The 26,463-nt window shown below is 51.7% G+C and overlaps 1 protein-coding gene across 1 annotated transcript in view; it reads right to left on the bottom strand.

Moving 5' to 3' along the window:
- LOC140904589 (uncharacterized) overlaps nt 1-26,463 on the bottom strand; it is a 203,606-nt gene that overhangs the window by 42,178 nt on the left and 134,965 nt on the right. Inside the window, 1 exon segment of the mRNA XM_073327021.1 lies at nt 5,291-5,881. Within this exon segment, the coding sequence (XP_073183122.1) occupies nt 5,291-5,881 (591 nt within the window).

Genomic DNA, 26,463 nt, shown 5'->3' with positions numbered 1-26,463 from the left:
CCGAACGGGAGCCGTAATTTGACTCGCTTTGTGGCTGCGGCCGGTAAAATGTCAGGACAAAGTCATCCCAGTGACTGTGACACTGGGTTTGAGGCGGCTTTGGTCTTATTCAAATGTAACTAGCATGGAACACTTGTGTTTTTAAAGGTGGGTTCCCCAAGCAATCCCAAGTTGTTCTTCCCAGAGCTGGGTGATGGTGGGCAGCAGGGGATCTCCCCAGTCTGTGGGGGAATCTCTCTGGGCCCCACTGTTAGTTCTCCAGACTTTCTCCCCCTAACCACGCACACCCCTCCCCCACCCATTATCAATGCTTTACAGCGACCCCTCCCTCCCCTTATGGGATACAGCCTCTCGGTGACCGAGACTGACTGGGGCTCCCCTCTGCATGGCCCCAATGGGGAAGGAAAGGGACCGATGGGGGAGGAAGAAGACAGGCAGAAGGAGTCAAATGGGGCTAAACCAGAATAGAGGAGATTTTCTTCCTGTTCAAATGGACTGGAGTCTCATTGCTGGAAAGCCACAGCTTGAGTGAGGTTTGAACCGGCAGCCTTTCAATTGCCAGGCAAAGGTGCGAACCACAGAGACGGATCACGGCCGACTTCCCAGCGCTGTCCAAGGAGCCCCTGCAGGGGTGCAAGTGGTTAGTGCAAAGGGCAATATTGCTGGGGTTGTGAGTTCAAACCTTCCCTGCAGCCCTGGTTTCTATTACCCCATGGAGCTTCCCCAGCTTGCTTGTCCTAATTCACATGGAAAGTGCCATGAGAGGAAGGTCTGAAATGTGGACGTTGGTGCAAAGCTTGGGACCCCCCACCAATGCTGCCATTAGCTGTGGGTGGGTTGCTCAGGGGCAGGGAGAATTGATTTCTTTGCTGCTGAGAAAAATGCCAGGACAGGTCCGTGGGCACCAGAGCTCCCCGCTTCTTCCAGCACATGCCAGGCTCTGTCATTCCTGGAGGAGGGTCATCGAATCATAGAAGATCAGGGTTGGAAGGGTCCTCAGGAGGAATCTAGTCCTACCCCCTGCCCAAAGCAGGACCAACCCCAACTAAATCATCCCAGCCAGGGCTTTGTCAAGCCTGTCCTTAGAAACTTCTAAGAAAGGGGATTCCACCACTTCCCTAGGTAATGCATTCCAGTGTTTCACCACCCTCCTAGTGAAAAGGTTTTTCCTAATATCCAACCTAAATCTCCCCCACTGCAACTTGAGACCATTCCTCCTTGTCCTGTCATCTGCTATCACTGAGAATAGTCTAGATCCATCCTCTTTGGATCCACCTTTCAGGTAGTTAAAAGCAGCTATCAAATCCCCCTTCATTCTTCTCTTCCGTAGACTAAACAATCCCAGTTCCCTCAGCCTCTCCTCATAACTCATGTGTTCCAGTCCCCTAATCATTTTTGTTGCCCTTTGCTGGACTCTCTCCAATTTATCCACATCCTTCTTGAAGTGTGGGGCCCAAAACTGGACAGTGCTCAAATAAATCAGTTAGCCTCTAAGGTGCCACAAGTCCTCCTGTTCTTTTTTTTTAGTTATTAAAGAAGTGTCAGTAAAAGGTCAGAATGCGATCGTCTCAGTCCTTCTCTTGAAAAGTGTAAGCTCATTAATTAGTTCGCCACTTCATCAAAAATAAAGGGGACATGCACCAGCCTTTGTCATGTGAGCAACTTTCCCAAGCACTTTGGACAAACTCAGGAGTAAGTATAAAATAGTAAAATAAGTTTATTAACTCCAGAAAGTTAGATTTTAACTGAGTATAAGTATTGGTTACAGAGGTCAAAAGTGGTTACATAACAAATGAAAACAGACTCCCAGTCTAAACTCTAATTTGAATATACTAAGCAAGAATTGGATCAAACAGCTTTTCTCACTCACTGCTTGCTCCAGGCCATGTTGAGTTCTTAATACACAGACTGAATTCCCTCTCAGCCTGAGACCAATCTCTGCAGTTCAAATTCTGAGTCTTCCAGACAATCTTCCAGGTGTTGAGATTGGGGAAGAGACACGCCACGTGGAGGTGTCTTTGACTCTCATTCATATTTTTTCTCCAGCTGCTAGGTAGATTCTTGCCGTGATGCTGGGGTTAGTTAGCCCCCAATATGGAGCAGCAGTTTGCCTCCTGCACCTTGTGGTAGGCATGTCACAGCTCCTTCATTTTGACCCCGCACGGCAGTGTGTCCCTGTCATGGCCCCTTCCTATCATGCATCACGAAATCTGAGTGCGCACCTCGGGAGTTACACCGCAGAAAGCTGCTTTCCTGTGCAGAAACTTGCCCGTGTAGACAAGCCCGCAGAGGACTTCCATAAGAACGCACGACAGGTCATAGACTGGGTCAGACCAATGGTCCGTCAAGCCCAGTGTGCTACCTGAGAGCGACCAGTGCCAGATGCATTGGAGGGAAAGAACAGAACAGGCTTGTTGACCTGCAAGGTGAGGGTCTTTCACCTTTATATTTAACTTCATTGTTGTCGATTCCTACTTATCCTATATCTAACTACCCCTCCTCTGAGGTCTCTGGGCAAATCAGGTGTGAACCACTCCTTTGACACAGACGTGTCCCAATCCAGCTGAATTGAGGCAGAATTTGGGCCAATGTCAGTTTGGAAAAGGCCTGCTTCACCCAGCAGGTTTCTCAAAGTATCCGTTGCTGTGAACCGCATGTCGTGTGGATGTGCGAACTCCAAAGATAGCAAACATGAAAAAAAAAACCGCAAAGCCGGTTCTGAGGTTTCCAGAGCCAGGCCTGAGGGTTAAAGAGCTGTGCTCAAAAGGACAAGGGGGCTCAGCAGCTATAAAAAGAACTAGTTGCAAAAACAAAACAAAAATTACATGGAAAAAAACAACCAAACAACAACCACCCAGAAAAGCTCCCATCACTCGCCCATCACCATTGTAGATCTTGACATCTCCTGCCTAATGTGACATCTTTGCTTTGCGAACAAGAGCCCTGGGGAACTCTCTGGCTCTTTCCCTCTCACTGGGGAAAAGGTTCCACATCTTCTCTCAAGTAGTTTTCCTCCCAACAGAAGATTTATTTTAAAATTTACCAAATAAATTCCATTTGAAACAGAAATCATTCCAGTCTATACTGGGTCTCTATTCTCGTACATGCTATTTCTCTCACATTTTCCCCCAAACCTGATTCCTTTGGAGTCAGGTTTTTATTGCAGGATTAGCCACCATTTGCTATTTTGTAGGAGGGGGCTAGAAGAAAACCTGAATTATACTGTAACACTGAAAGTGATCACAGAATCAGCCTCTTACCTTACACTAATAAACTTCATGTGCAATTTCCTTGTTGCTGGTAACAATTTCTTCAAAGATTACAAACTATAAACCTTTAGGGCAGTTTTCTCTTAATTCCCATTTTCACCCAGTGAGCTCTGTGTGAAATCACATTCTCCCATAACCTAGGAGCCTTCCATTTCTGAGGGTTCATTTCTCCCTGGGTCTTCTCCCAGAAGTGTGGGTGGAAGGGGTCTCACACTACGGGGGAAGGCTGCATCATGAGAAAAACCACCTGTGCTCTACTTTCACACTTTCTAATCTTTCAGAGTAGCAGGAGGCGGAACAGTGAGACACATGCATTAGACTCAAGAGCAAAACTAAGAGACCAAACCACAGACTCTGGACTCAGCATTCATGTATCCTGCAGTCTGAACTTGGAATCTGTTACATTCCTTCATTGGCTACCATCATTTAACCAACACAGAAGTGCTTCTTGTCCAGCAAGGCAGCCAGTTTGGGACCCATAGGCATGGCATGGCTCTGAAGGAATCAGCTGTTTCTCTCTGTGCTTCAGGAAACTTGGGATCCAAATGGTAAAAGACAGTTGTTCCCAGTTTCATCATGGCATCCTTTAGAAGTGTGAGCAATTCTAAAAACAGTTTACCTTGGCCACAGGTCACCATAGCGTCCATCTCTGGGGTGAAAATCAACCACTCGTACCTCTCATTTCTACCTGAGTTCTTCTCAAATCTTTGACCTTAGTTGTAGCAATTTTACACGGCTCTGGCGTAGAATTCTTCACCAACCACACGACATACCAGTAGCGATACTGAGGTAGAACTCCCCCAAATATGCCCTTTTGTTTCTTTAATCTGGTGCAACAGATTTAAATAAGGGACTAAATTCAGGTGCAGCTTAGAATCCCTCTAAGACACCAAATGTCAGGTATCTACTCAAAATGGGTGTCTTTCTGCAGCTCTATCACATTCCTCATGGATGCCATTTCCTACACATTTACAGCATCTGCCAGGAGTGAGCTGAACAGAAATGTCACTTCCATTTTTCCCATCTCTACCTTGGAAGGGATTGCATTTCCCAAATAAGAGGCAACATGCACCTGATTAGGAAGGGAAGATCTTCAGGAGCAAGCTCCTGCAGGGCATGGGCCACAACTGCTTTGGGAGGCAAATGAATGGGTCTTTTGCTTAGTTCCAAATCATTTACTAGAGAATCCTCTTCCCAGCCCCTTCGGGAAATATTGACCTTACCAATTGAAGAACAGGGGGATAGAGATGGTGATGGAGAATCCCTCTGATTTACCCTATGTTCTTCTGTTGTTACAGAGGGGAAAAGACATTTTTCCCTCTCCCTTCCCTATTCCTGCTCTTTGTTATACTTCAATATATTTTAAGGGAGGAAAACGGTAGTAAAAATATCTGCCTTCAGGAAAACCTGAAGCAACAGCGCTCTGATGAACTGTGACAACTGGGAATGAAACAATATGATCCTGGTGGGGGAACTTGATGACTAACAATTGTTTTTAAATGGGGGAACAGTATAACTGTGATGCTCAGGCTTTGTTTAGACTAGGACATGTGATGGAGTTTAGGTCCGGTCAAGGGGAAAGCTAATGCCAACCACTGCAGCTCGGCTGCATCTGCACGACAACTGTAATTGTCTTTTAACACCAAGATCACTAACTTGAGCAGCCAACGCCATGTACAGTCCTAGTGGATGTAAGGCACGGGTAGTTTTTGCCTCAGTGTAGCTTGTTGGGAACAAACCTCTCTCCCCCACCTGGAGCTGATGAACATTCCTGGCTGGAGGGACACACGCTCCTTTGACCCAAAAGGAAAGGAGTTGATAGAAAACATCACAGGACTGACCCCAAAGAAGGGTGAGCTGCAAAAGGCAGGAGCAGGCAACTCATCTGGGGGAGCTGAGTAACCACGGTGAAGATGGGGCACAGATCACTAAGTGGGAATTAGCAAATGTGATTTAAAAGAAAAAAATACCTTTGGCCAGCCCTAGTCAAGGCATTTGTTACAGATCACTCCCTTGTGGATTTTCTGATGTCTAATAAGGGTTGAGCGCTGATTGAAGCTTCTCCCACACTCAGAGCACGTGTAGGGCCTCTCTCCTGTGTGGATTCGCTGATGTGTGGTAAGGGCTGAGCTTTGATTGAAGTGTTTGCCACACTCACGGCATCCATAAGGTTTCTCACCCATATGGATTCGCCGATGTATGATAAGGTATGAGCTCCGATTGAAGCGTTTCCCACACTCAGAGCATCCATAAGGCTTCTCACCTGTGTGGATTCTTCTATGTGTGGTCAGTACAGAGCTCCGATTAAAGCTTTTCCCGCACTCCGAGCACATGTAGGGGGTCTCTCCTGTGTGCGTTCTCTGATGTGTGATTAGGGTAGAGCTCTGATTGAAGCTTTTCCCACACTCAGAGCATATGTAGGGCCTCTCCCCTGTGTGGATTCGCTGATGTGAGAGGAGGGATGAACTGTCAATGAAGTGCTTCCCACACTCAGGGCATCCATAAGGTTTCTCACCCGTGTGGATTTTCCGATGTGTAATAAGGTGTGAGCTCTGCTTGAAGTGTTTCCCACACTCAGGGCAGCCATAAGGTTTCTCATCTATGTGGATTCTCTTATGTGCAATGAGATGCGAGCTCTGCTTGAAGCATTTCCCACACACACAGCATGCGTAAGGTTTCTCACCCGTGTGGATTCTCTGATGTGTGAGAAGGTCCGAGCTCCCTTTGAAGCTTTTCCCACACTCGAGGCATGTGTAGCGTGTTCCTTCCAAGTTCATTCTCTCACGTGTAATAAGGTCTGACTGGCTACCGAAGTTTTCCTCTGGCCTCTGCTGACTCTCACAGGCTTTTGTTTTTTCTGGGCGTGCACAGCTCCCAGAATCATTCCCTTTGGACCTTCCTGACAACATCCCATGGGCTTCTACTCGCTCAGCATCTTCCTGCTGGGGTTCCTCCTCGTTTTCACTCACCATCCCAACACCTGATGGGAGACCGAGAGAATCCAGACATAAGTCTCTGCCTGCGCCAGAGAGAAAGGAAATCTCAGAGAGAAGAATGGGAAAAGGGATGAAGGAACCAAAATGTGTACAGGACAGATCAAACCTATCAGGAGCTGATTTTCCCTTAGACCTTCCCAGAGGAGAGAAAGGAAGGGATCAGTTCTGGGTCCGTATCTCAGAAGAAATCTCAGGGGACAGCGAGATTGGGGAGGGACCTGCTGCCAGTTGTCAGTCAGGATAGGTGGGAAGCCATGAGTGACCTCTGCCTAATGATTCTACATCTGCAGGGAACAATCCTGAACTTGGAGAGCTCACAAGGTCTTTGTAGGGCATCCCAAATGTTTCCTGTATTCACCGACAGTTTTGGGGTTGGTTTAACCAATGCCTCACCTATGCAGGCAGCTCTCGGGAGCACTTTTTTCTTATAGCCATGAAGGTCTGGGACGCACGACTCCTCCCCTCATTCCAGCTGCGAGATCACATCAGTTCTGGAAACTGGAAACCCTGCTCAAGGCAAAGAAAACAAGGGAGGTCAGTGGAATTTGTGGGATACTTGTCACAAAGAATATTCCATGCTTTTAAGCCCAGCTCATTTTTAAGTAGTAACGTCCCAAGGCCGGCTTCCTTGGCTCAAAGTGCCAGGAGATTATTATTATAAATCATATTCATTACCTTAGTGCCTAAGGGCCAACTAACAGTGGGTCCTCATTTTGCTAGGCACAGTACAAACCGAGAAGCGTTGATGGCCCGTGTCCTGAAAAAGTTAAAATCTAAATAGACAAGGCAGACACAGAATGGGGGAAGGGGTAGAACCCACCAGCAGAGTGAACTCCATGAAGGCAGAGTGGCAGATATGATCAACACAGGCCTAGATCTTGAGATTATCGGATTTAATGTTACAACCAGAGCCAGTGTTTTCCGGAAATTGTCGCTAGGACTGCATTTTTTCCCAAAATTACTCTTTGTTTCTGGAATCACCGTTAATATCCGGAATTGCTGATCAGAGGGTGGGTGGGGCATGCAGGGTCACAATCCCCCAGATTTCTCCCTGGAGACACCCGTCTCCTCCCCAGGGCACAGGCTGGCTGCGGTTGGGACTTGATGCCAATTTCTTCCCTCCTCATACAAGTCTGGGATCGGCAGTGGGACGCCAGGCTCTGTCATCATGCTGCAGAGAGGACGACACTCACAGCTGCTCGCGGCCATGTCAACAGGACCTCTCCCCTGCTCATCTCCCCTGTACACAGCTGGTTCATGCCCCGACTCTCCAACGCACAGCTGGTTCTAGGCTCTCAATGCCCAGTATCTGAGCGCCACCGCCCCCACACAGCCGGCTCCTGTCCCCTCCCCCCAAGGCACTTTCAGGCTTTAAAGGATTAGATATTGCTTACGTTTGTCAATTACTCTGTTTTCATTGCCTGCAAACTCTTGCCCTAATTATGACTGTTATCTGTATATCTAAGCCAGCCCTTGAAAGCATGAATTCTTCACAGACTATGATGCCGAGATGCGCCACATGATACCAGGAAGGGCTGCGGGATGGGTTTCCTGTGCAAGCTGGTATCGCTACGGGGTGATGAATGCCAGATCTCAAGGCTGGTTATGCAGAGCTCCACCTTTTGAAGCTTTACCCAATGCAGAAAGGGAGTCACCCTCATTCAGGAGACTGAAGACGACAGACTTTTGGGGGATAAATAGCTGAGTTTGAGCTGACTGAGGGGGGTCTTTCTGGGCTACAAACTCACAGGACCTGATAACCACCAAGAGGTAACCTTTAAGAAAGGTTTTAATACACTTTGGAACCGATCAGGGATTCCCATGAGGACCGCTGAGGGAATGAAGGTAAACACGCATTTGGATGCTCTTCTTCTTTTATGAGAACGGGAACAGGCAGGGCAGGGATATCACTGAATGCAGGATCTCAGCAGGACTAGGTGTCAGGATAGCACCATATTGCAGCCCATTGGAAAACATAATCCCAACTACACATATAAAATGATGGGCTCTAAATGAGCTGTTTCCACTCAACAGAGGGATCTTGGAGTCACTGGGCACAGTTCTCTGAAAACATCAACACAGTGTGCCACGGCAGTCAAAAAGCAAAGAGAATGTTGGGAATCATTCTGAAATGGATAGATAAGAAGACAGAAAATATCCTATCGCCTCTATATAAACCCATGGTACACCCACATCTCGAATACTGCCTGCAGATGTGGTTGCCCCATCTCAAAAAAAGATATATTGGAATTGGAAAAGGTTCAGAAAAGGGCAACCCAAATGATTACAGGTATGAAACTCTTCTCTACGGGGAAAGATTAAAAAGACCGGGACTATTCAGCTTGGAAAAGAGACAAAGGGGGGATATGAGAGAGGTCTATAAAATCAAAACTGCCGTGGAGAAAGTAAATAAGGACGTGTCATTTACTCCTTCTCATAACACAAGGACTAGGAATCACCCAATCAAATTAATAGGCAGCAGGTTTATAAGAAACAAAAGGAAGTATTTCTTCACACAATGCACAGTCAACCTGGGGAACTCCTTGCCAGAGGATGTTGTGAAGGCCAAGATTATAATAGGGTTACAAAAAACAAAAAACACCATGAGAAATCTATTGAGGACAGGTCGTGAATGGTTATTAGCCAGGATGGGCAGGGATGGTGTCCCTAACTTCTGTTTGTCATAAGCTGTGAATGGGTGACAGGAGATGAATCACTTCATGATTCCCTGTTCTGTTCATTCCCTCTGGGACACCCGGCGCTGGTCACTGTCGGAAGACAGGACACTGGGCTAGATGGACCTTTGGTCTGTCCCAGTGTGGCCGTTCTTAAATACCAGGGAACCTAGTGAGTCCAGTGCAATGGGAGGGAGTAGGAAAATCCCTGGCTGTGGAGAATATTGGGAAATTAGAAACTATCATTCAGAAGCAACAGACTCTAAATAGTCTAGAAAAGCAGAATGTGAAAAATAAGAATCGGGGTCATGTGACTTCAGGAATGAGGGACTCAAAAAACCAAGTCTGCAGAGAAGAGAGATTGTGGCTATTGCACATGGGGATGAGGGGAGCAACTCTCCAGGTCTCAAGGATTTTCACCAGCAACCGAGGCCATTGTCCCATGCACGGGGCAATCCGGAGCAGTGAGGAGTTGTGTCATCTGTAATCCTGGCTGAGTTTCAATGGTCTGCTGCTGGAGCTCCCTTGTCTGGATTCCTCCAGCCAGCATTCAAGGTCTGTGTGATCAGCAACCCTGGACCAGCCGCTCTGACCCCAGCAGCCTGCTTCTTACACCCCAAGCACTTTCTGGTCTGGGTGGAGAAGGCTCAGGGTTTGAGAGAAGGCCAGGGGTAGGAAGCTTCTGTTCGTTATGCTGGACCTAACCCCCCGTTTTACTTGTGCAAACAGGAGATATTTGACACTGTGCGATTCTGCTCCTGTGCTCTCTTCCCACAGCGTTCAGCAGCAGGGGAGGGTCTCTGGTCGTGTGTGTGTCACTGGCATGCTGGGGTGATGCTGGAACAGGACAGAGCAGAGGTGGCATTGTGGGGGTGGCGTGAACCTCATCTCTTCAGTTCCCCTTCCAAGAACCGAGGGGACAGGAACCCTTACCCAGCGAGGTCACATTCTCACAGGTCTCCTGCATGATGTCTCTGGAGAGGGCTCTCTGAGCGGGGTCCAGCAGAGCCCCCTCTTCCCTGGTGAAATACACAGCCACCTCCTCGAAGGTCACCGGCCCCTGAAAGAGCCAGAGCCCCACACTCAGGACCTGCTGCCCCACTCACAGCCCCACTATTCGTGGGGGAGAGGAGCCAATCAAACAAAACTCTGGGTGGACCGCAGCCAACAGAGTCCCACCCCCACCCCGCTCAGAGCACCCAGGAAACACTAGGGTGAGGGGGCGAAGAGAGAGCCCCTCCTCTCTCCCAGCAGATCCATCACACACCTACTAGCCACAGACTTATACCGGAGATGCTGCCCCGAGCAGGGTCTAGGGAGAGATCTCTTGTAGGAAGCCCAACACCCTCCTCCTTGTGAGGAGCTGGATATGAGGCAGGAGAATCTCCCCTAAGCCTGACTGGTGGCTTCCCCCTTCAATTTCAAGGCACCTGCTGGTTAGTTGGGTCAGGCTCCAGCACGAGGAGTCTGGTCCTTTTTCCCAGCCCCATCTACGTGGGTTATTTTCTGTTCACCAAACTGGAGCATTTCCACCTCCGAACCTCATGGGTCTGTTCCAAGAACGTAGACCACTTATTAAACAACTCCAGGCAGGTCTGCCACCCCCTGGCCTCCTCCCTTTCTCCACCCTGTGCATTTCCTGCCCCGCTCTGACCTCCAAACCAGACCGTGTTAACCTTCCCCTCTCCCGTGTATTTGCTGTCCCTCTCCCTCCTGCAGGAACATATCAGAACCGCCCACAATAATCCCTACCTGAGCTGGCTCCTCTGCAGCCATGTCGCTCCCCTGTCCCATGGGAGGACGGGATGAACCAGAACGAAACGTGAGCGTCGTTCTGCAGCCTGGCAGGCCGAGAAGGGCCGTTGTGGAGGTTTGGGAATGGGCATTAGTTCATTTCACATCACGCTTCCCACAGGCTCTTTCCCTGCAGAGTGAGATCTGAGATTCTGCCGTACTGAGAAAATGCTAAAAGAAAAGGAGTACTTGTGGGACCTTAGAGACTAACCAATTTATTTGAGCATGAGCTTTCGTGAGCTACAGCTCACTTCATCGGATGCATACCGTGGAAACTGCAGCAGATTTTATATACACACAGAGAATATGAAACAATACCTCCTCCCACCCCACTGTCCTGCTGGTAATAGCTTATCTAAAGTGATCATCAAGTTGGGCCATTTCCAACACAAATCCAGGTTTTCTCACCCTCCGCCCCCCACACAAATTCACTCTCCTGCTGGTGATAGCCCATCCAAAGTGACAACTCTATTTAATCTCTGGATTACAGCAGAGACCTGGCCCCTCCTGCCAGGCTAAGCCCACAGACACACTTTTAACCTCCTTTCTCCCTCCCGCATCCCAAAACAAAGTCTCTGAACGCAATCCTAGAAAAAAGCAGAACCAAAGGAGTCCCTTTCGAGGATTCCCTCTGACACTGACCCCACGGCAGCCACACCCCACCAGGAGGGACATGGAGTCAGGAACTGGGTTTTCCTCTCTCTCATCCTCGTCTTGTCCACAGGAAAGTGATTCTCCCCACAGTGGAGTAATACATCTGTCTGGGCAGATGAGAGAGCTGGAAATCTCTTTCAAAACTCTTTTATCCCACAGACCCTGTCAGTCTCTCTATCTCCTTTTCCCTGTGCCCTCTCCATGCCTGTCTGCTCGGAAACTCTCATTCCTGGGTTGTTTGCTCCCCCATGGCTGGATTTGCTCCTGCAAATGGCAGGAGAAATGGGGTGGGGGGCTGTTTGTGTAGAGTCATTTTATAGTCCTTCACTGCCTGCCTGGGATTTCCCCATTGCCTGCCTAGGACCCCCACCTGCCCTCCACCAGGATCTGCCAGCCCATTTGCCTGGGACCCCCTCCTCCTCCCAGCAGGACCCCCTGACGCTTTACAGGAGGACCCCTCACTCTGCGCCAGGGACCGCCCCACCACAGCTCTGTGCACTGGGCATGGCAATGGTCCCAGGAGCCAGCTGGGCAATCCCAGGCAGAGCCCCTGGTACAGCACCAGGCAGCGTCTAACACCCTGCCCCACCTGCCCAAGAGACCCCCACCCCCACTGGTCTGCAGCCAACAGGCCCCCAGCGATACCCACCTCCAGGACCCATAGCCTTAGGGCTGGGCACATCAGAACTACCCCCCGAAACCTCAAACCCTCCAGAACCCACCAACCTGACTAGGGTCCCCCCTGCCCAGCCACCCAGAGGCCTCCCCCTACCACAATGCCCCTTCAGCTCCCGCTGCAATCTCCCCACACAGACATGCCCCCGCCCCAGCAACAGTGTTCCCTCACAGTGTCTGACAAGTGGACAGAAAGTTATCACCGCCCCCTGCTGGCCAGTCACACAGGCAGGGGGAGCCCGGGGGGACGCCTCTTTAACAGGAGAAGGGAAGCCATGGAGGGCCAAAATAACTAAGAAATTTCCATACTCTGTCACTAGCAAATAATGGCCACCGTGGATCCACCCCAGAGTTGGCTACAGCTTTGCACTGCGGGAAGCCCCCCTTCATGGATACCCTTTGTCATGGGGTTTGGGATACTTCTGGACCCACGCTGCACTCAGAGGGACCTCCTCATCCTGTGCCAGCTGGAGAAAAGAAAAGGGTCCAGCCAACTCGACCTATTCGACATTGGTGAGGCCTCTATTCGACATTGGTGAGGCCTCATCTGGAGTACTGTGTCCAGTTTTGGGCCCCACACTACAAGAAGGATGTGGATAAATTGGAGAGAGTCCAGCGAAGGGCAACAAAAATGATTAGGGGTCTGGAACACATGAGTTATGAGGAGAGGCTGAGGTAGCTGGGATTGTTTAGCCTGCAGAAGAGAAGAATGAGGTGGGATTTGATAGCTGCTTTCAACTACCTGAAAGGGGGTTCCAAAGAGGATGGCTCTAGACTGTTCTCAATGGTAGCAGATGACAGAACGAGGAGTAATGGTCTCAAGTTGCAGTGAGGGAGGTTTAGATTGGATATTCGGAAAAACTTTTTCACTAAGAGGGTGGTGAAACACTGGAATGCGTTACCTAGGGAGGTGGTAGAATCTCCTTCCTTAGAGGTTTTTAAGGTCAGGCTTGACAAAGCCCTGGCTGGGATGATTTAACTGGGAATTGGTCCTGCTTCGAGCAGGGGGTTAGACTAGATGACCTTCTGGGGTCTCTTCCAACCCTGATATTCTATGATTCTATGAACTCTCTTGTTGCCAACTGGGAACCACCCATCCCCCAAACAGGGGGAGGCCCCTGGCTTTGATGGGTATTGAATATATGGCTAGTCTCTTTTATCAGCCAACATTTTTAACAGAGAGAAAGGAGGGAACAAATGATTCTCAAAGGAGAAGGAAAGATGATCATTGTTGCAGGGGGGTTAATTTCCCAACCAGGATGGAGAAGGACTCAGGGCGACAGGTTCCCCACAAAGAAGGACAAGTTCCTAGGATTTAGAGACATGGGGAACAGCCCCAAACGCGAGAGGATTTTTAATTGACATTTGATAATGACATCGTAAGAGGGAAACCTGAGATTTGAGATCAGTGTTCAGAAATGAAAGAGAAAGGTTGGAAATCTGAGGGATTTTGGATCCATTTATGCAAATTATAGAGAGGAAAGTGGAAAATGAGAGGGATTTTATAGCAGTTGTTGATAGGAGGTTGTCACGGAGTCCCTGGGCGATGCTCTGGAACTGCTCCCTACGAAGCCAGGCAGGACTCTGGGGAAGTCTCCTTTCTGTGAGCACCCTGTCTTCAGGACACACAGCTCACCCGGCTTCCACCTTCCTGGGTCTGACCTTGGACCATTCAGCATCCTCTGCCCCTCCGTCCGCTTCTCACAGCGAGTCCGCTCAGGCAGGGCTCCTGGGGAAGCCAGAGGGTCCTGCCCCCGAACTCCGCAGTCAGACGGGACTCTTAGCCAGCCAGTAAAACAGAGGTTTATTAGATGACAGGAACATGGTCTAAAACAGAGCTTGCAGGTGCAGAGAACAGGACCCCTCAGCTGGGGCCAATTTGGGGGTAGTGAGCCAGACAACCACGCCTGCACTTCACTCCAACTCCCTCCAGCCCCTCCTCCTCTGGGCTTTGTTCCTTTCCCGGGCCAGGAGGTCACCGGATTCCTTTGTTCTCCAACCCTTCAGCTCTCACCTTGCAGGGGGGAAGGGCCCAGGCCATCAGTGGCAAGGAAACAGGGTGTTGGCCATTCTCTGTGTCCAGACCCCTGCACACACATGCCCTCTAGGGCTCTGCAATGATCATACACCCTTATTGCACGACCTAGATACTAAAAAACTTCATAGGGGAAACTGAGGCACCCCCACACTATTCAGAGGAAACATTAAGAACAGTCCCACTTTGTCACATCTCTCCCCCCTTCGAGATCGAACTGAGCGGGGTCACTTTAGCCGGTGACCTGGGGAAGTTCGAAGCCACCAACGTTCCCATGGGTGCCCCAGCATCTCTCCCATTCCTTGGGAGGAGTTACACCAGGCCCTTCCAGTTTCACGCCCTCCCTTAGGTCAATGGTGGTCGATAGCACTCGCAGGCCACATGTGGGAAGGTTTCTGCGGCCCATGCCCTTTGGCCACCCCAAAACCCCAGGGGGTCAAACTGGGATTGGGTCTTCTCCCCAACAAGCTGGCCAAACACAGCCACTTGGTTATGGGACTGTTTAACTTTCTTAACAGCTTTCACTTCATCGGAGACCTTCTCAAAGCTCTCCACACTGGGTCTTTCAACAGGACAGTCAGTGGATCCATTCACAACAGAAAATTTCTGGCTGTTAGGAACTGAAACTTTCTTGATAAAATCACTTTCACACCCTTCAGTGGCAGTAAACTGCTTGCAAAGACTCCATGAGGATTCCTTTCCCTAGGGGCTTTTCTATGCAGTAATTCACCCCTCCCAGAAATTCTGCCCTTACCCTCTTCACCGAGGGCTTGCTCTAGAGGAACACTTTCCTGAGCAACAACACACTCTTTCTGGGTCTCCCTTACATCCAGAATCACCTCTGGCCCATCCGGCGGATTCCTACACAATCCCCTTTCAGGCAAACTTACAGACTTCCTAGAGAAAAGGTCAGAAGCATTCTCCTTCCCTTTGCCACACACAAGTTCAGGAATCTTTTCCTTCTTGCTACCGGTTTCCACACCCTCAGGAGGTAACACAATCACATCACCTTCCTGCTCTCCTTGTGCCCTGGCTAGGATCTCACCCTGATTAGACAGAGTTGCTACACCCTTTCCAACAACACACTAGCAACAGGCAAAATACAAGCACCAGAATTGTCTCGTCTCTGGGATTTTACATAGACCCTAACTGGATGCGACCTAGTTACAGGGCCATTCTCCCGAGCAGACACAAACTTAGGACCCTTCCCTTCCTGGGCTTTAGCTGAATCCAGAACCAGCTCTGAGACAACTGCACGACCCTCAACCATTACAGGCTGAAAGGCCCCTTCTGTCTGCTCCACAGACAAAGAAGAGCCGGACACACTTTCTCCTTTCCCAGACACCCAGCTTGGGACCTCTCTCCTCTTGTCCCAGCACACAAGGCTGGTCACAGACAACTGCTTGGAGATCAGGGTAGCTCCCTCCATTGGCAAGTCAATACCCCTGACAGACATAGGCATGTTTCCTTCACTGTCCCAATTCTCCACCCAGCTAACAGGTAAGGTCCAGGGACACTCCTCTTCCACTCTCCTCGACTTCCCACCCTGCTGACTAGACACAGCCATCAGCTCACAAGGCTGCCTAGGCTCATCCAGACTTTCCTTACCCAGCACCTTGCCACTCCCCACAGATCCCCTGCCCTGCCTGTGTCTCCCCCCACTCAGCTGGGGTCTCAGCTCCCCCTTCGCTCAGCACTGCCCTTGCTGTCCCAGTGAGGGTAGGCAGCGAGCTCCCTGCTTTCCTCACTGCATCAGAGCCAGCGTGAGCCCCCTCTCCGGTGTGCAATGGGGGCGGGGAGCATCTCTCTGTCCCACCCAACTCCAGGGGTCTGGTTAAAGTCAGGCAGATAGCTTGAGCCTAGCTGCTCCTCCCTGCTGCCAGCCAGGTCATCTGCATTTTCACTGACCATTTCCCTCTCCACCGATTGGTTCCCCGGATTCAAACCCTTGGCAGTTACAGGAGTACGGCCTGGATCCTGTCCCAAAGAGACACAGTCACCCCATAACAGGGTCTTGCAGCTGGTGTCCTGGAGAACCCCAACGACCAGCCAGCCCCACCCCTCCTGGGTCTGTACAGGGATCTGGGCCATAGGCAGGGCGAGGGGCTTCGTCCCTGGGACCCTCACCCAGCTCACACAGCCCCTCAGCCTCTGAGGCTGCACCACCCAGGGCCTGACACCAGTTCTCTCTGTCCCAGGATCTTGCCACCACAGGAATGTCTCCCCATTGACCGTCACCTTCTGCTCCCACTGGAGGTCCGAGGGGCCTGGCCCAAGGAAACTCCACACAGACATATAGGTTGGGACCAGGAGTGGGAGCCTGTCCACCTCCCCACCCATCTGGCTGACGGAGTCTACGGCCTTGGGACCCAGCAAGGGAGCTAGACACCGGGGCTCTTCCGCAGGGTCCCCCGGTTCAAATCTCCAGCCTGCTCAAAGGCAGTGAGGTGGGCATCCACATCCCCCCTCCTTAACCAGGAGCAGCAATTTAGTCTCGAGGTTCCCTGCGGAACTGGCCCCCCGGGGTCTATCCCCACTCACCCCTAGGGGGTCCCCTAGGCCTCTCCACTCCCCCATCACCAGTTCATGCTGCTGCTGCTTCTGCAGCTCTTTCTCTGGCTCTCGCTGTCTCTCACGGTCCTCTTGATCTCTCGGACTCAGCTCCAATCCTGTCCGACTCCGATTCCCGGATGGGGAACCCGATCGTGAAGACCCTCGTCTGGTCGGGGACAGGAGTCTTGGGGATGCCTGGCCACCACTCCAGCTGCTCCCAGATCCTGCTATCGCCCCATTTCGGGTCAGGAATCTGTCCCTTAGAGCGGTCATCCTCCTCCAGCTGCACGATTAACTGTGCTTCGGTGAACTTTCCAACGCTCAACCCTCTCTTTCTGCACAGGGTTACAATGTCCTTCTTCAGGAGACGGTGACAGGCCCTCACTCCGCCCTTCCCAAGTTGTTGTGGACTCACAGGCCTGTGTGCTCTCAGCTCCCCACGGTTTCCAGGGAGAACCCCTAGTGTGCCAGCCCTTCTCGAGGTCACCCCCTCTTTGTCAGGGTCGAGCGGCAGACTCCTCCGTCCCTGGGACCGCTCGCTGCAATCCCCAGGGGAAACCTGTTACTGCAAAAGTCCTTCTCTCTGGTCACACACTTCCAGGAGTTAACCGCCCCCTGAAACTGTCTCTCTCTGAATCTTCAGCACGCCTGGTCCCCGTCAATCCCCCTTCGTTTTACTGCTCCCCAGTCACTTACTGCAGGAAGCGCTGTCCACGGGGTGCAGTACATCCCACCCCTGCCACCAGTTGTCACGGAGTCCCTGGGCGATGCTCTGGAACTGCTCCCCATGAAGCCAGGCAGGACTCTGGGGCAGTCGCCTTTCCGTGAGCAGCCTGTCTTCAGGACACACAGCTCACCCAGCTTCCACCTTCCTGGGTCTGACCTCGGAGCCTTCAGCATCCTCTGCCCCTCCATGCGCTTCCCACAGCGAGTCCGCTCAGGCAGGGCTCCTGGGGAAGCCAGAGGGTCCTGCACCCCAACTCCGCAGTCAGACGGGACTCTCAGCCAGCCAGTAACACAGAGGTTTATTAGATGACAGGAACATGGTCTAAAACAGAGCTTGCAGGTGCAGACAACAAGACCCCTCAGCTGGGGCCATTTTGGGGGGGGGCAGTGAGCCAGACAACCACGTCTGCCCTTCACTCCATGTCCCAGCCAGCCCCCAACTGAAACTCCCTCCAGCCCCTCCTCCTCTGGGCTTTGTTCCTTTCCCGGGCCAGGAGGTCACCGGATTCCTTTGTTCTCCAACCCTTTAGCTCTCACCTTGCAGGGGGGAAGGGCCCAGGCCATCAGTGGCCAGGAAACAGGGTGTCGGCCATTCTCTGTGTCCAGACTCCTGCACACACCTGCCCTCTAGGGCTCTGCAACGATCATACACCCTTATCCCACCACCTAGATACTTAAGAACTGCCTAGGGGAAACTGAGGCAACCCCACACTATTCAGAGGAAACATTAAGAACAGTTCCACTTTGTCACAGAGGTAAAAGCTGAGTGTATTTCCCACCACTATTTGGTCAATGAATAGAAATGGGCAACATTGGCAAACGTTTTAGATCCATATTCAGGAATCTGAGAAAAGGTGTAAATCTGAGATTTTCGTCGTAATTTATAATTACGGAGACAGGGAAAGCTCTCAGGGGCATATTCAATCAGAAGTAGACAACTAAAGTAAAAGTGGGGCAAACTTTTTTTATCAATCTTTGAGACGTACAGAGAAAACGTGTCACAAACTACGCAACTGAGAACATGGGATAAACGCCAAGACCGGGGGGGGGGGGAGGATTTTATGTGGCTATTAAATAACGAGCTGGAAAAGGGGGACCGTTTGTCATATAAAATCCAGCCTGTCCAATACATAAGCAGAAAGTGATGGTCCCCCCCCCGGCCCCCGTTCACCTGGGCAGCAGGGAGCCCTCTGAGGGGCTGACTGAAGGGGGCGGGGGAGGGGAGCTGGAGGGCTCCCTGGGGGAGGGGAGGGGGCAGTAGTGGGGGATGGGCAGGTGGGGGGCAGGTGGGGGCTGGGGGCAACGGTGGGGAGTTGGGGGCATCAAGTGGGACTGGGAAGCCGGAATCGGGGGCAGCCCCATGGGGGACACGTCCCCTCCCTTCCCTGCCCCGGCAAAGACCCGGCGTCTCCTCCCACCCCCACGCCGGGGCAGCCAGGTTGGGGGATGGCTCCGGGCTCCAACTTCCCACCGACACCGGGACAAATCGCTGCGGATAAAACGTGGGGGGGGAAATCCCGCCCCCCCCACGGGAGGGGAGTTTCAATGGACATGTGAGGAGGAGGGAGGGGGGGGGGATCAGGGTAGACCAGAAAGCGGATCAATGGGGGAGGGGGGGAGTTTACAACCAGGTGGGAGCTACCGAGAGGGAAAAGGGGAAAACTGGGGGGCATTTGTGCCCGTGGGGGGGAGGGGATCCAATTAACTCCCCCGCCGCCCCCCACTTCCCCCCCGGGAATTTCCTGGCTGCACAGAGACAGTTCAACCCCCACCCCCCGCAACTCCGGCTTCTCCCCCCAACACCCCCCAAGGGACCCCGCCCGCCGGGCCCCAGTCTCTGCCCCCCCAATCCCAGCCGTGCCGGGGGCAGAGAGTCACTTTCCTGCCCCCCCGCGGGGTCTCCCACTCACCGGGTCGGGGGCGGGCAGAGCCGGGGCTGGTCCCAGCTGGAGAAAGCCCCCCCCGGCCGGGCACGGGGGGGTTAATGACGGGCCCCCCCAGCACAGACCCCGGAGCGGAGCCGCAGCTGCTCCTCCGAGAGACCCGACAGAGGCAGCGTCTGGGGGCGGGGCCTGGAGCAGACAGGGGCGGGGCAGCGTCTGGGGGCGGAGCCCGGAGCAGACCAGGCGCTGCCTCGTGTCGGATCTGTAGGAGGAGCAGCTGCGGCTCCCCTCCGGGGTCTGTGCGGGGTGGGGCCCGTTATTAACCCCCCCGTGCTCCGGTGAGTGGGAGACCCCGGTGGGGGAGCGCTGGGCGGGGGGGGCAGGAAAGTGACTCTCTGCCCCCTACCTGCCCATCCCCCACTGCCGCCCCCTCCCCGCCCCCAGGGAGCCCTCCAGCGCCCCCCCCGCCCCCTTCAGTCAGCCCCTCAGAGGGCTCCCTGCTGCCCAGGTGAACGGGGGCCGGGGGGGGACACCATCACTTTCTGCTTATGTATTGGACAGGCTGGATTTTATATCACAAACGGTCCCCCCTTTTCCAGCTAGTTCTTTAATAGCCACATAAAAGCCCCCCCGGTCTTGGCGTTTATCCCATGTTCTCAGTTGCGTAGTTTGTGACACGTTTTCTCTGTACGTCTCAAAGATTCCTCAAAAATACCCTCAACGTTTGCCCCACTTTTACTCTCGTTGTCTACTTCTAATTGAATATGCCCCTGAGAGCTTTCCCTGTCTCTGTAATTATAAATTACGACGAAAATCTCAGATTTACACCTTTCCTCAGATTCCTGAATATGGATCTCAAACGTTTGCCAATGTTGCCCATTTCCGCTCTATTCATTGACCAAATAGTGGTGGGAAATACACTCAGCTTTTACCTCCTATCAACAACTGCGATAAAATCCCTCTCATTTTCCACTTTCCTCTCTATAATTTGCATAAATGGATCCAAAATCCCTCAGATTTCCACCCTTTCTCTTTCATTTCTGAACATTGATCTCAAATCTCAGTTTTCCCTCTTACGATGTCATCATCAAATGTCAATTAAAAATCCTCTTGGGTTTGGGGCTGTTCCCCATGTCTCTAAATCCGAGCAACTTGTCCTTCTTTGGGGGGAACCTGTTGCCCTGAGTCCTTCTCCATCCTGGTTGGGAAATTAATCCCCCTGCAACAATGATCATCTTTCCCTCTCCTTTGAGAATCATTTGTTCCCTCCTTTCTCTCTGTTAAAAATGTTTACTGATAAAAGAGACTAGCCATATATTCAATACCCATCAAAGCCAGGGGCCTCCCCCTGTTTGGGGGATGGGTGGTTCCCAGTCGGTAACAGGAGAGTTGGCTGGACCCTTTTCTTTTCTCCAGCTGGCACGGGATGAGGAGGTCCCTCTGAGTGCAGCGTGGGTCCAGAAGTATCCCAAACCCCATGACAAAGGGTCTCCGTGAGGGGGGGGCTTCCCGCAGTGCAAAGCTGTAGCCAACTCTGGGGTGGATCCACGGTGGCCATTATTTGCTAGTGACAGAGTATGGAAATGTCTTACTTATTTTAGCCCTCCATGGCTTCCCTTCTCCTGTTAAAGTGGCGTTCCCCCCGGGCTCCCTCTGCCTGTGTGACTGGCCAGCAGGGGGTGGTGATAACTTTCTATCCACTTACCAGACACTGTGAGAGAACATTGTTGATGGGGGGGGCAGGTGTCTCTGTGGGGAGATTGCAGCGGGAGCTGAAGGGGCATTGTGGTAGGGGGAGGCCTCTGGGTGGCTGGGCAGGGGGGGGCCCTAGTCAGGTTGGTGGATTCTGGAGGGTTTGGGGTTTCAGGGGGTAGTTCTGATGTGCCCAGCCCTAAGGCTATGGGTCCTGGAGGTGGGTATGGCTGGGGGCCTGTTGGCTGCAGACCAGTGGGGGTGGGGGTCTCTTGGGCAGGTGGGGCAGGGGATTAGATGCTGCCTGGTGCTGTGCCAGGGGCTCTGTCTGGGATTGCCCAGCTGGCTCCTGGGACCATTGCCATGCCCAGTGCACAGAGCTGTGGTGGGGCGGTCCCTGGTGCAGAGTGAGGGGTCCTCCTGTAAAGCGTCAGGGGGTCCTGCTGGGAGGAGGAGGGGGTCCCAGGCAAATGGGCTGGCAGATCCTGGTGGAGGGCAGGTGGGGGTCCTAGGCAGGCAATGGGGAAATCCCAGGCAGGCAGTGAAGGACTATAAAATGACTCTACAGTAACAGCCCCCCAACCCATTTCTCCTGCCATCTGCAGGAGCAAATCCAGCCATGGGGGAGCAAACAACCCAGGAATGAGAGTTTCCTTGCAGACAGGCATGGAGAGGGCACAGGGAAAAGGAGATAGAGAGACTGACAGGGTCCGTGGGATAAAAGAGTTTTGAAAGAGATTTCCAGCTCTCTCATCTGCCCAGACAGATGTATTACTGCACTGTGGGGAGAATCACTTTCCTGTGGACGAGACGAGGATGAGAGAGAGGAAAACCCAGTTCCTGACTCCATGTCCCTCCTGCTGGGGTGTGGCTGCCGTGGGGTCAGTGTCAGAGGGAATCCTCGAAAGGGACTCCTTTGGTTCTGCTTTTTTCTGGGATTGCGTTCAGAGACTTTATTTTGGGATGCGGGAGGGAGAAAGGAGGTTAAAAGTGTGTCTGTGGGCCTAGCCTGGCAGGAGGGGCCAGGTCTCTGCTGTAATCCAGAGATTGAGCATTTTCTCAGCACGGAGGAATCTCGGATCTCGCTCTGCAGGGAAAGAGCCTGGGGGAAGCGTGATGTGAATTGAACTAATGTCCGTTCCTAAACTTCTACAACAGCCCTTCTTGCCCGGCCAGGTTGCAGAACGACGCTCATGTTTCTTTCCGGTTCATCCCGTCCTCCCATGGGACAAGGGAGCGACATGGCTGCAGAGGAGCCAGCTCAGGTAGGGATTATTGTGGGGGGTTCTGATCTGTTCCTGCAGGAGGGAGAGGGACAGGAAATACATGGGAGAGGGGAAGGTTTGCACTGTCTGGGTTGGAGGTTGGAGTGGGGCAGGAAATGCACAGGGTGGAGAAAGGGAGGAGGCCAGGGGGTGGCAGACCTGCTGGGAGTTTTTTAATAAGTGGCCTAGATTCTAGGAAGAGACCCATGAGGTTCGGAGGTGGAAATGCTCCAATCTGGTGAACAGAAAATAACCTACCTAGATGGGGCTGGGAAAAGGACCAGACTCCTAGTGCTGGAGCCTGACCCAACTAACCAGCGGGTGCCTTGAAATACGAAGGGGGAAGCCACCAGTCAGGCTTAGGGGAGATTCCCCTGCTTCATATCCAGCTCTAGGAGTGGCTAAGTCATTATGCAAGGTAACCTATTTCCCCTTGTTTTTTCCTGCCCCCCTCCACGCCCCCGACGTTCTTGTTAAATCCTGGATTTGTGCTGGAAATGGGCCACCTTGATTATCATACACATTGTAAGGAGAGTGATCACTTTAGATAAGCTATTACCAGCAGGAGAGTGGGGTGGGAGGAGGTATTTTTTTCATGATTTGTGTGTATATAAAAAGCTCTTCTACACTTTCCACAGTTTGCATCCGATGAAGTGAGCTGTAGCTCACGAAAGCTTATGCTCAAATAAATTGGATAGTCTCTAAGGTGCCACAAGTCCTCCTTTTCTTTTCACAAGGAGGAGGGTGTTGGGCTTCCTACAAGAGATCTCTCCCTAGACCCTGCTCGGGGCAGCATCTCCGGTATCAGTCTGTGGCTAGTAGGTGTGTGATTGATCTGCTGGGAGAGAGGAGGGGTGTCTCTTCACCCCCTCACCCTGGTGTTTCCTGGGTGCTCTGAGTGGGGTGGGGGTGGGACTCTGTTGGCTGCGGTCCACCCAGAGTTTCCGTTTGATTGTCTCCTCTCCCCCACGAATAGTGGGGCTGTGAGTGGGGCAGCTGGTCCTGAGTGTGGGGCTCTGGCTCTTTCAGGGGCCGGTGACCTTCGAGGAGGTAGCTGTGTATTTCACCAGGGAAGAGTGGGCTCTGCTGGACCCCGCTCAGAGAGCCCTCTACAGAGACGTCATGCAGGAGACCTATGAGAATGTGACCTCGCTGGGTAAGGATTCCTGTCCCCTCGGTTCTTGGAAGGGGAACGGAAGTGATGAGGTTCACGCCACCCCCACAATGCCACCTCTGCTCTGTCCTGTTCCAGCATCACCCCAGCATGCCAGTGACACACACACGACCAGCGACCCTCCCCTGCTGCTGAACGCTGTGGGAAGAGAGCACAGGAGCAGAATCGCACAGTGTCAAATATCTCCTGTTTGCACAAGTAAAACGGGGGGTTAGGTCCAGCATAACGAGCAGAAGCTTCCTACCCCTGGCCTTCTCTCAAACCCTGAGCCTTCTCCACCCAGACCAGAATGTGCTTGGGGTGTAAGAAGCAGGCTGCTGGGGTCAGAGCGGCTGGTCCAGGGTTACTGATCACACAGACCTTGAATGCTGGCTGGGGGAATCCAGACAAGGGAGCTCCAGCAGCAGAACATTGAAACTCAGCCAGGATTACAGATGACACAACTCCTCACTGCTCCGGATTGCCCCGTGCATGGGACAATGGCCTCGGTTGCTGGTGAAAATCCTTGAGACCTGGAGAGTTGCTCCCCTCATCCCCATGTGCAATAGCCACAATCTACCTTCTCTGCAGACTTGGTTTTTTGAGTCCCTCATTCCTGAAGTCACATGACCCCGATTCTTATTTTTCACATTCTGCTTTTCTAGACTATTTAGAGTCTGTTACTTCTGAATGATAGTTTCTAATTTCCCAGTGTTCTCCACAGCCAGGGATTTTCCTACTCCCTCCCATTGCACTGGACTCACTAGGTTCCCTGGTATTTAACAATGGCCACACTGGGACAGACCAAAGGTCCATCTAGCCCAGTGTCCTGACTTCCGACAGTGACCAGCGCCGGGTGTCCCAGAGGGAATGAACAGAACAGGGAATCATGAAGTGATTCATCTCCTGTCACCCATTCACAGCTTATGACAAACAGAAGTTAGGGACACCATCCCTGCCCATGCTGGCTAATAACCATTCACGGACCTGTCCTCAATAGATTTCTCATGGTGTTTTTTGTTTTTTTTTTTGTATCCCTATTATAATCTTGGCCTTCACAACGTCCTCTGGCAAGGAGTTCCCCAGGTTGACTGTGCATTGTGTGAAGAAATACTTCCTTTTGTTTCTTATAAACCTGCTGCCTATTAATTTGATTGGGTGATTCCTAGTCCTTGTGTTATGAGAAGGAGTAAATGACACGTCCTTATTTACTTTCTCCACGGCAGTTTTGATTTTATAGACCTCTCTCATATCCCCCCTTTGTCTCTTTTCCAAGCTGAATAGTCCCGGTCTTTTTAATCTTTCCCCGTAGAGAAGAGTTTCATACCTGTAATCATTTGGGTTGCCCTTTTCTGAACCTTTTCCAATATATCTTTTTTTGAGATGGGGCAACCACATCTGCAGGCAGTATTCGAGATGTGGGTGTACCATGGGTTTATATAGAGGCGATAGGATATTTTCTGTCTTCTTATCTATCCATTTCAGAATGATTCCCAATATTCTCTTTGCTTTTTGACTGCCGTGGCACACTGTGTTGATGTTTTCAGAGAACTGTGCCCAGTGACTCCAAGATCCCTCTGTTGAGTGGAAACAGCTCATTTAGAGCCCATCATTTTGTATGTGTAGTTGGGATTATGTTTTCCAATGGGCTGCAATATGGTGCTATCCTGACACCTCGTCCTGCTGAGATCCTGCATTCAGTGATATCCCTGCCCTTCCTGTTCCCGTTCTCATAAAAGAAGAAGAGCATCCAAATGCGTGTTTACCTTCATTCCCTCAGCGGTCCTCATGGGAAACCCTGATCGGTTCCAAAGTGTATTAAAACCTTTCTTAAAGGGTTACCTCTTGGTGGTTATCAGGTCCTGTGAGTTTGTAGCCCAGAAAGACCCCCCTCAGTCAGCTCAAACTCAGCTGTTTATCCCCCAAAAGTCTGTCGTCTTCAGTCTCCTGAATGAGGGGAAATCCGTCACTTCCCCTTTCTGCGTTGGGTAAAGCTTCAAAAGGTGGAGCTCTGCATAACCAGCCTTGAGATCTGGCATTCATCACCCTGTAGTGATACCAGCTTGCACAGGAAACCCATCCCGCAGCCCTTCCTGGTATCATGTGGCGCATCTCGGCATCATAGTCTGTGAAGAATTCATGCTTTCAAGGGCTGTCTTAGATATACAGATAACAGTCATAATTAGGGCAAGAGTTTGCAGGCAATGAAAAGAGAGTAATTGACAAACGTGAGCAATATCTAATCCTTTAAAGTGTGAAAGTGCCTTGGGGGGAGGGGACAGGAGCCGGCTGTGTGGGGGCGGTGGGGCTCAGATACTGGGCATTGAGAGCCTAGAACCAGCTGTGCGTTGGAGAGACGGGGCATGAACCAGCTGTGTACAGGGGAAATGAGCAGGGGAGAGGTGCTGTGGACACGGCCGCGAGCAGCTGTGAGTGCCGTCCTCTCTGCAGCATGATGAGAGAGCCTGGCGTCCCACTGCCGATCCCAGACTTGTATGAGGAGGGAAGAAATTGGCATCAAGTCTCAACCGCAGCCAGCCTGTGCCCTGGGGAGGAGACGGGTGTCTCCAGGGAGAAATCTGGGGGATTGTGACCCTGCATGCCCCACCCACCCTCTGATCAGCAATTCGGGATATTAACGGTGTTTCCACAAACAAAGAGTAATTTTGGGAAAAAATGCAGTCCTCGCGACAATTTCTGGAAAACACTGGCCTTGGTTGTAACATTAAATCCGAAAGTCTCAAGATCTAGGCCTGTGTTGATCAGATCTGCCACTCTGCCTTCACGGAGTTCACTCTGCTGGTGGGTTCTACCCCTTCCCCCATTCTGTGTCTGCCTTGTCTATTTAGATTTTAACTTTTTCAGGACACGGGCCATCAACGCTTCTCGGTTTGTACTGTGCCTAGCAAAATGAGGACCCACTGTTAGTTGGCCCTTAGGCACTAAGGTAATGAATATGATTTATAATAATCATCTCCTGGCACTTTGAGCCAAGGAAGCCGGCCTTGGGACGTTACTACTTAAAAGTGAGCTGGGCTTAAAAGCATGGAATATTCTTTGTGACAAGTATCCCACAAATTCCACTGACCTCCC

The sequence above is a fragment of the Lepidochelys kempii genome, unplaced genomic scaffold (genome assembly GCF_965140265.1).
Source record: "Lepidochelys kempii isolate rLepKem1 unplaced genomic scaffold, rLepKem1.hap2 scaffold_37, whole genome shotgun sequence".
NCBI lineage: Eukaryota > Metazoa > Chordata > Testudines > Cheloniidae > Lepidochelys > Lepidochelys kempii.
This window is presented reverse-complemented; position numbering and strand designations above follow the sequence as displayed.